Source organism: Macrobrachium rosenbergii, chromosome 10, assembly GCF_040412425.1.
Source record: "Macrobrachium rosenbergii isolate ZJJX-2024 chromosome 10, ASM4041242v1, whole genome shotgun sequence".
NCBI lineage: Eukaryota > Metazoa > Arthropoda > Malacostraca > Decapoda > Palaemonidae > Macrobrachium > Macrobrachium rosenbergii.
Window position 1 is genome coordinate 68054258 of NC_089750.1, and position 10449 is coordinate 68064706.

General features: G+C 39.0%; 2 protein-coding genes across 2 annotated transcripts in view; one reads left to right on the top strand and one right to left on the bottom strand.

The window, feature by feature from the left end:
* The first annotated feature begins 277 nt into the window (after positions 1-277).
* Positions 278-6092, top strand: LOC136842785 (uncharacterized). The gene is made up of 4 exons (XM_067110620.1): positions 278-318; positions 585-699; positions 2683-3066; positions 5174-6092. Exons 2-4 carry the CDS (start codon positions 618-620, stop codon positions 5539-5541), a joined length of 834 nt encoding a protein of 277 aa, XP_066966721.1. The 5' UTR covers positions 278-318; positions 585-617; the 3' UTR covers positions 5542-6092.
* Positions 6093-6390: 298 nt separating this feature from the next.
* The window catches only part of chp (chaoptin), an 86107-nt gene continuing 82048 nt past the window's right edge, over positions 6391-10449 (bottom strand). The window contains exon 13 of the mRNA XM_067110619.1: positions 6391-9187. Coding sequence (XP_066966720.1) covers positions 8929-9187 — 259 coding nt within the window. The 3' untranslated portion in view covers positions 6391-8928. The remainder of the gene's footprint in view (positions 9188-10449) is intronic.

The window sequence follows — 10449 nt, forward strand, 5'->3', positions numbered from 1 at the left end:
GAAGAAAGAATGTGAATGGAGTACAGTAAAAGGAATGAAAGGGGTTGCAGCTAGCGGCCGGAGGGACGCCGCAATGAACTATAAGTAATGCCTACAGCCTACAGAGCGTGAAGAATACAAATATTATCGCCTCAGCAACTGAATTGAAAAAAACAATTCCGTCAATTTGTGTCTATCTCGAGTAAGTATAGCCGCCGGAAGTTCTTTCGTAATAACTGCGTCACGTGGAATATTTTATATTTCTTTCGATGCCAGGCGCCGTAACCACAGAGGAACCAGTATGTTTGATACCCGTGTGTCTTCAACATTTCATTGAGGGTGAGTGGCTTGTAGGGTGCATACACACACACAAACAACACACACACACACACACACACACACACACACACACACACACATATATATATATATATATATATATATATATATATATATATATATATATATACAAGTGTGTGCAAGCGTGTGCAAAACTTTTATCGAATCACCGAGTTTACGAGGAAGTAGAAGTCATATGCCACATTAGTTCCACAAATTCCATGAAACAGTCTTCTCCTCTTTGTTTATTTCAATTTCATTGGCAGAAGAAAGAACGGAAATCGCAGACCCTGACTTACATGGCAAAGTTCCCCTTCTCACTCTCCACTATCCTGACTGTGGCCTCCATGTTGTCTGGCGTTATCGTAACTACGAATGCTGGTAAGTGTCAAGCCGTGATGTGACGTTCTTTTAAGAAAATAATAATAGTAACTGACGTTCTTTTAAGAGAATAATGTAACTGGCATTCTATTAAGAGAATAATAGCAACTGACGTTCTTTTAAGAGAATAATGGTAACTGACTGACATTCTTTTAAGAGAATAACAGCAACTGTCGTTCTTTTAACAGGATAAGGTAACTGACATTCTTTGAAGAGAATAATAGCAACTGACGTTCTTTTCAGAGAATAATGGTAACAGACATTCTTTTAAGAAAATAATGGTAACTAATTCATTATTTAATAACTTTTCTCGTATTAGTCACAACCTAAGTGCATGCATGAAAATACATATGGGGTTGCATTTGCTGGGATTGCTAGTAGTGATGGCCTGATATATACTGTATATGCATATATATATATATATATATATATATATATATATATATATATATATATATATATATATAATTTGCCGGGAGTATGATATTATATAAGTGAGCAAAAGAAAAACCAAAGTGTTAAAATAAATCAGCAAAAGACTGGAGTATTACAATACAAAAGTTGGCTAAAAACACGAGGGTATTACACTATAAAAGTCAGCAAAAAAAAAAAAACGGAGCATTGTCATATAAAAGTTAGCAAAAAACCGGAGAGGTATATAATACAAAAACCCGTAGTATTATTAAATAAAAGAGCAAAAACATCGGGGTATTATAACTTAAAAGCCAGCGGAAAACCCCGGGGTATTATTATATAAAAGTCAAGGGTATTATTATCACATAGAATTAGCAAAAAAGTATTATAACAATATAGAAGTAAGCAAATGAAAATTATCATATAAAAGTCAGCAATAAAACGGGTTATCATAATATAAAAATGAGCAAAAAACGGAGTATTATAACATAAAAGTCAACAAAAAAAGGATTATTACTATAAAATTCAGCAAAAACCAGAGTATCATAACATAAAGGTCATCAAAAAAACCGGAGTATTATAAGTCAGCAAAAAACTGCATATTTTAATATAAAAGTCGGCAACAATCCCCGGAGTATTATAACGCAAAAGTCAGAAAAAAAAAATGGAGTATTTTATTATATAAAAGTAAAAAAAAAAAAAAAAAACCGTTTTGTATTACATAAATGTCAGCAAACAAAAAGCGGAGTGGTATATTAAAATCAGCAAAAAAAAAAAACTGAAGTATTTTAATATAAAAGCGAGCAAAAAAGGGTAGGGTGTTATAATATAGTCCCAAAAAGGATTATTATAAAATATGTCATAAAAAACGGAATGTTTATATATAAAAGCTAGCCAAAAAAATCCGCAGTGTATTATTATCCATCTGTCTTATTAAGTTCTAATTAAGTCCTCCGCTCTAAAACAAGAGAAGAAGAAGAAGAAGAAGAAGAAGAAGAAGCAGCAGCAGCAGCAGAAGAAGAAGAATTCTCGGGTAAATGGAGCCGCGTCTTAATGTCTAACTACGTTAACTCCTGACCTTTATTAAAGCTTGTGAGGATATTTTAATCTCGGAATAATTTCCTCATCAAAATTCCGCGCGAGACCATTGACATACACAACTGTCTTTTCAGAAGTTACGATGATGGTTACTGGATAGTCTTTCTTCTTACTATCGAAGACAGGGATCATTGTCACTCTTGTTTCTCGAAGATAGAAGACAAAGTTCAAAATGCAACAGACCATGTCATAATTGCGAAATCCTAATATCCTGTTTTCATACTCTCGGGAGATATCGTATGAGGATTCAGTTAGAATACAGAAGGCTGGTTGCTGTACGTGGGAGGTGGATTAGAGGTGTAAATTTTGTGAAAGGACAGTGGTCTGAGAGAGAGAGAGAGAGAGAGAGAGAGAGAGAGAGAGAGAGAGAGAGAGAGAGAGAGAGAGAGATGAATACGTCAAAAACGATACAGGAACTGTATGTTCTGATGCTGTCAGACCTTCACGAGAAATTGTTCCGGTCTTTTCCAGACTGCGAACAGATTCCCTTGTCCATCAAACTGTTGAGAGAAGACGAGAGGAGCGATGCCCACAAGATCGTCTTTGAATTGAGGCCGCTTGCTGACGACTTCTGTCTAACCATACATGTCTTGGACAGCGACAAGAAGAAAGTAACCCTGATCTTACGCAAGAATGGCTTCTCTGCGTCTGAACAGGCAGAACAACAATGGAAACCTTTGCCTTTGCGCGAGTGGACTGAGTTTCAGCTGGTCAAGGAGGGAATGTTCTTGCTAATGACAACCCTCCAAAGACCCATGGACCAATTCAGGTGGACGGACGATACCCGGCCACCCTACACGGCCGTTTTTTATCGGGAGAAATCGGATGTTTATTCCTGGTACTGCTGGAAGTCTGGTGAGTTTACGATCTCTCCCGTAACAAGGGGAATTAAATCAGTTCAAGGGAAAGTGTTAATGAAAATGAGGCTCTCTTCTTGGTGTTAGGTTTTGAAGAAAGAATCTATAGTTTTTTTTTTTTTCAAATAGGGAGTTTTTCTAAATGATTTATTAGATTAGCCAAAGTTTTTTCATTACTTTTTTTTTTGTATTTCCAGTCGTACGCTAGCTGACTGAATTTTTCTGTTCAATTGTGTTTTCTTTGGATTTTTAATAGGAAGCTAACTGACTCAATTTCGACCTTGTACCTTCTACGTGTGATGGGAGACAGTCAGTCCGTACGCGGGAGATGTCGGATATCAGAAACGGATAATGGAATTATGGCCTGAAGGAACTATAATATATTACCTTTCGAGTAATAGAATCCAATAGCGGTACCGATGCTTCATATCTTTTTTTATAAATTAAATAAACGCCTGAATAGTGGTTGGCATATCACAAGTATGATCTTGAAATTGCCAGCCGTGTTTACATTTCATTCGCAAATTCAATCTGTAAATTTATGAGAAACGAGACTGCCGGGAAAATATTAAAAGTCTATTCCAGTTGTAAAGTGGCTTCCTTTTCCGATTAAGATTCTTAAAGTCACGATTTGTTTGGAATTGTCATCAAGAAAACAAAATTTGAACAGTTAAAATAATATTGGCATATTTTTTTTTTTTTTGCCAGAGAACGCAACCCTTTATATATAAATAGTCGGAAGTTGGATGCATAAGGAAAGTTTGTGATCCAAGTGAAGATACGAACAGTTTCCCCAAACATGCACGCACGAGTTCTCTCTCTCTCTCTCTCTCTCTCTCTCTCACACACACACACAAAGTGTCTAAACTCGTGCAAATGCCACAAGACTCGATGTAGTCCACTTTAGACCATGTAAAGATTCATTAGACACTAACGTAATGTCAGAAGTTTTAACCAAACGACGCCAAATAAATAGCTTGAGAAAATCGAAAATCTCATTAAAAATTCTCTGTGCCCATTATGTAGGCCTAGGTAGAAGTATGGTATCAGACGTCTACAGAGAAATGGCAAAATAATTCAAATTTCACTGTAAATTCATGCATACGGGAGACCATTTATAACTGGGATTTAGGCTTACGTGACGCAAGTGAGTTTAAGCCTTCGGTGAGCTCTCGACCGCTTTCTGTGACAATCATACGAATTAAGAAGTTCGTTAAACGTTTAGGAATCGGGCCGTACATACAATTCTCAAGTGCAGTGCATTTTGGAAAAAGAGAAAACCGTATTTCTTTACTCAGTTTGCCGATTTCACGCACCCCGTAAGTCTGTCAGACACAGATCGCTAGCCGTTAGGGCGCTCGCGGAACGATTAAGGAGTTCCCACGATGACAAACATCTCATTGTTATGATAAAAGTATAGGCCTGGAGTTTAGCATTGACACTAAAACACATTTGACTTTATATATTTTCACTGGAAACTTTATTCTTTACATTAAACACAATGTGGCGTAATTTTGACCGGCGATGCCAAACCTCAGTTTACGCGACACGAGACATAGGGCATTTAGAAAGTCAGCGGTAACTAGGCTATACTGGCTTAATTTTAAACCGGCCATCTGCTTAAGGAACTATCGAGTTCAAGCTGCCATTGTGATACGAAAATATGGAAAGCCAAAGCAGAGGCTACAGTAAATGACAGGTCTTATGCAAAACCATAAACAAAAGGTTAACACTAAGTGAAAGATTTAAATGGCTAAATAAATGTGGCATGCTGCTTTTTTCTACCGGAACACACGCTAACGATCTTAAGAGTTTCTGACAGACTATAGGTCTTTATCTTTGTATATATACTTTTATTTTATACGTACAGTACGTGTTGTCTGATATTTAATGAGTAATATTTAACATCAGTACTACAACTTCCAAAACCATATTCAACTTAGCTTCGTGATTAGCGCTGATACGGGCAAGTGAACCAGAGCAGAAAAAGGATACAGCAAATTACACGAATTCTTCGCCTCACCATTAGGCTCATCATCATCTCAGACATTTGACATACCTACTGAGACTTAACGTGATAATCACTCATCTTCGAAATTTTACAGGAATGATGGACGGTATCGTTTGGTCTGCTGCACTAGCTTTGAATGCAGTCATGACGTTTACCTGCATCGTCTGCTGCATGAGGAAACGGGCGGCAGCCCGCGAGAGACAAACAGAGGCAAACAGTGGACAAGGACTCCAGATGCAAGGAGCGTTGTGTTCCACGCAAGGACGCACTCACCACCACCATCACCAACACCAACAGTTCTCCAACGCCTATCCATCGGCCGTCTCAAGTGGAATGGGGTCTGGCAAAGGAGAGCTCGAATTTCATCAGCCTAGTAAACCGCAAGAGCAACAAGGACCCGGCGAACAGAGAGACGACGATGTCTACGAATCCATCCCACATTTGTACGAAAGAATGACGTGATTCACTGCATGAATTGTTTCATTGTTTTTTGTTTGTTTGTATGTTGGAGGTCACCATAGGTGTTTTTGTCATGAAATCAAAAGAAACTGGTGAGTTTTTTCCCGCTATTTGCTGGGTTTGGATATTTAACGACAACATTTGCGTATTGTCAAGTTGTCGATGCAGTGACTACATATTTACGCCAAGTCATTTCCAGTCGTATGCATGTTTATCACCAATGACATAATTCTCATTTCATCTCATTTTAGGATTTTGTCCTTGTAATCATTAATCGACATTATGTTGTAAGAATCAGATCAATAGTGGCGTTCAGTAATTGTGGTTGTCATCACAGGTGCAAAGTTACAAACTGTCGAAGTGTTGTTTACTTTAATAATATTTGTGCATTTGTATTCATATGCCATTTACCACTGGATGAGTTTGCATACAATTTGATTAAGAAAAGCTCGTTCGCTAAGCAATGTTTTTTTTTTAAAAGAACATAATTCTTTGAGAAATAGTTTGCCTTGAACTGTTGCTGTTTGCAATAAATATATGTGCATGTATATTTATATGCCATTATATTTACCACTGGATGAGGCTACATAGTTTAAGTGAGAAAAACTCATTCGCTAAGCACCGTGATTTATATTCTGATTTCAATTCTCCACGTATGGGCCGTCCATTGATGATTGTTTGTCATGCAAATACCCATTTTGCTCATTACATAGACATGGTCAAACTTTGTAATACTGACTAGATATAACAGATATAGGCTATTCCAGAGAGAGAGAGAGAGAGAGAGAGAGAGAGAGAGAGAGAGAGAGAAGCATTTCTTTTATGGGAAGGATTACGAAAGAAAACATTCCATATCACATATCCTTTTATTCTATACATGGAATAAAGTGTGAAGTAAAAAGGATTACCATTTATAAAATCTGGTAACTTTTAAATGCATGTACTGATGTGCACTCTTGGGAGTAGGGGAGGGGGAAAGGGAAGGGGTGTGGGAGGGGGGGGAGGAAGGGACAGTTCATTTGAAGTTATTACAATTACAGGAACCGTTTTCTACTGTACAGGGAAGGGACTTAGTGGACTTGGCTTCGCAGTGACGAATTCTACTCTCAACTGAATCTCTGTTCCTTCTAACAGTAAACAAGACAGTTATTACAAATGGCTTTTTTTATATATATATTATAGGACATATACAGAAACCTGCGGTCTCTTAACCTTAGGGTGTATCATAGAAACACATATCAAGTATATGACAGTCTCTTCATAATAAAATCTATATTCAAAAACAACTTATGGCTATCAGTTTCATGTACTACATCCAGATAGAACTCATCTGGTGCTTGTAATTTCCGATTTATTTATTTTTGTTTTAATTCTAATTTTGGTATACTCGATTAATTTCTCAAAAACTCCGAATCACCATTACATTCGGAATCTCAACAAACAACATTGCAATAATAGAAACAATACCTAGTTCTGAAAAGTAATGACAAGAATAATACTGAATCCGGTTCACTCACGAAGAAGCTGGGAATGAAAATACGATTCATGCTCAGTTTCAGCTTTCTAGAAAGTAAGACAGAATCTTGGATGAATACAAAAACATTTCCTCTTACTCTTGGCGATGAGTGAAACGGCACATCAGAGAAAAACAAATCAATCAACACGTCAAACGTTCCTATTTAAGAACGCCCAATGGGGAAGCCCCGCCAACATGGCGGGACCACAAGACGAGCATGGAAGAAAAAAAAAAAAAAAAAAAAGCATCACGTGAAAACAACGGCCGGGCGATTACATCAAGACGGCCGTGTAGATTATTGCCGGATGTTGTTCTTACTTTATCTTCCCCTGGTAGAAAAAAAGGGAAGAAAATACGGGGTTCCGGGAAGACTTTTTTTTTTTTTAATATTTATTCTATCTTTATCTCGCGCTTTCCTTGAATAAGCTACTTGGCTTCACAAGCTACGATACGTAAACTACGGGATCACATTATGGCAATAACATCTTTTTATTTTTATTTCTTTCTCTTTCTCTCTCTCTCTCTCTCCCTCATCTTTCTTTGAAAAGTTTCACAAAGCGAATGCGATTATGGCGGACATCAACTGTGGTCTTTTTCTTTGGCAGCTATTATGGATTTCTCAAAAACCGAAATCTTTGTTGGAAGGACCACTAAGACTACTAAAACTGTTAAAAAAAAAAGCTTAGTTCAAGCTGGACAGTTTAAATAAACAGTAAATAGAAAAACTACTATGAAACGACGACAAGAATATGATTACACCAACAGACAAAAAAAAAAAAAAAAAAGCAACAGCAACATGAGTGTGGAAAGAAGTTGGGATGTTCAAAGGAAACATATTGGATATCTGTGCTCGTTCTCGCATGAGCTGAAATTATAATAATGGGGAGGAAGGAAAGGAGAAGGAGGGAGTGGAGGAGGAGGTGGAAGACGAGGTGGCGGAGGGAAGGAGGGATAGAGAGAAGGGAGAGGAGCAAGAGAGGGTGGATGTTCGAGGTAGGAACAAGAAGGCTTCCAGCAAGAGTTTAAAGGAGACGAGGGGCTGGAAAAATCTGCGAAAGGTGGGCGAGGGGGAGGCGGTGGTAACCTGGGGGGAGGAGGAGGAAGATAAAGATCGGATAAAGTAGGGTCCGAAGTCGGACACAAAACGATGTCATTGTTATCGTCAACGTTATCATACGCCGCACTGTGACTTTGATCGAATGACCACCAACACTCGCAGACGACGTCGTAATGGAAGTTGGCACAATTCGCCTCTGTTCTGTCGTTTTCGCCAAGTACTTCGTCAGCTATAGGTGGGTCCTCGTCAATAGTATCCCCTGAAGCACCAACTGATTCCCGTCCACTGATCTTTCCATTACCGGAATCATAAGGAATCGCATTTCCCTTCCTTTTCTCTGTGGGAAATAATATTCTCGAAGACTCGTTTTGATTCGCGCCTGACTTCGGTAGTATTGACGGGGTTGCAAATGATTTCCCTTGCGAGTCGTTTTCCAAACTGGAATTCCCATTTCCAGACCTGCGGACTTCACCACCTTCGATTCCTAACTCGTCACCGGTGAGATTCAGCAGAGTAACACTCATGTCCCTGTTGATTAAAATAGTCCTGGAAAGGGCGTCTAATTTTGGTCTCGGAGACACCTTCCAAGACGGATGCCTGCTGGAACTTAAATTTTCATCTTGTTTGTCCTGACCTGACTTGACCTCTTCCTCGCGAATGCTTCTCCGGTATCTCCCAGCGAGGGGGTCATCACTGTTGACCTCAAGATGGCGGGTGAGGTTCTGGGCAGGGTGGGGGGATCGAGAGAGAGACATTCCGTGATGAGAAATGTTGAATGACTGAGGAGTACTATCGATCATAGCGCGCCTGGATGTGGTTACGGCGCCGTCATCCATAAAGGGAGTGCCAAAAGTAGGAGTGCCAGTAGAGGCGAGGGCGATGCCAAGTCCGCCCCGGCAGCGGACCCGCACTCCAAGTCCGTCTTGAGGGCCTCCATGATGGACTTGTTCTTCTTGTTGCTACAGGGGGTTTGGCGGAGGCGGTGGACGGTGTCCTGACATCGGAGGTATTCGTCCAGGCGGCCTTTGTCGACGCACACCGACTGGCGCCACTTCTTCAGCCAACCTTCGATCCACCTGGCAAGGAATAGAAACGAATTGAAAACAGATTTTAGGCCAAAGGCCAAGAAGCGCTGGGACCTACGAGGTTATTCAGCGCTGAAACGGAAATTGACAGTAGGAAGGTTTGAAAGGTGTAACAGGAGGAAAACCTCGCAGTTGCACTGTGAAACAATTGTTAGGAGAGGGTGGAAAGTAAGGTGGAAGAAAGAAAATATGAACGGAGGTACAGTAAAAAGAATCAAAGGGGTTCCAGCTAGGGGCCGAAGGGACGCTGCAAGGAACCTTAAGTAATGCCCACAGTGCACCGCATGAGGTGCACTGACGGCATACCCCCCTGTGGGACATCTAGGGAAGAAGATTGGGAAAAACATAACTGTTGAGGCACATTCATCATAACAGTCAGTCAACAGTGGAAGAAAAATGAATTTGAAATCGTTTCTTATGAAAATCAATCAAGACGCGTTTTCCAGAGAATAAGAAAGGCTTCCAGGGAGCTTTTGAACAATGTAAAAATGTCTTTTTTCATTTGGTACTTGCATGGAAGCGAATTTCCAAGTGTATTATTAAGATACTGTAGAATATGATAGATATTTATTAAAGCTAAATAAAGATTTTATTCAAATTCTCTGCTATGCTAATCGCTGTTAAATTACCACGACCACTGAGGAGGAAAAAAGTTTCTATTTTTTGACATTACAGAAATTGATTCATTAAAAAAGGAATGAAAATGTTTAACGCACCAGACTACACATAAACAGTTAAAGAAAGGACAGAGAAGCTTAATTAATTTCTGGAAAATTTTATACAATAAATGAATGAAAATTCCCCAGAAATAAAACATTTACGGGGAAAAATGTGAATTGTAAATGACATTGAAAGCAAACATCACACTAATTTCTTTAAATTAACCACATAGTATGTAAATAGAGTAGGAGAGAAATAAATCTATATAAAAATGACCTAAGAATGACTTATATGAACACATAATATTGTGTTGGTCCCGCCCTCCTCTCTCTCTCTCTCTCTCTCTCTCTCTCTCGCTCTGTCGTGCGGTCTTTCAACGAAGCCCTGCTTGTAATAGTTAATCATGTAGTGTGCAAATTGAGCTGAAGGGAAATAAATGCATATAGGAAATGAACTAAGGACCATTTCTATGAACAAATATAATACTGTATTGGTCTCTCTCTCTCTCTCTCTCTCTCTCTCTGTCGTGCGGTCTTTCAACGAAGCCCTGCTTGTAATAGTTAATCATGTAGTGTGCAAATTGAGCTGAAGGG

Bases quoted from the DNA above. Each gene is read 5' to 3' on its own strand.
- LOC136842785 (XM_067110620.1), top strand. From the start codon at position 618: ATGGCAAAGTTCCCCTTCTCACTCTCCACTATCCTGACTGTGGCCTCC. The intron at 700-2,682 runs GTAAGTGTCAAG...GGTCTTTTCCAG, and splicing joins TATCGTAACTACGAATGCTG to ACTGCGAACAGATTCCCTTG. The intron at 3,067-5,173 runs GTGAGTTTACGA...GAAATTTTACAG, and splicing joins CTGGTACTGCTGGAAGTCTG to GAATGATGGACGGTATCGTT.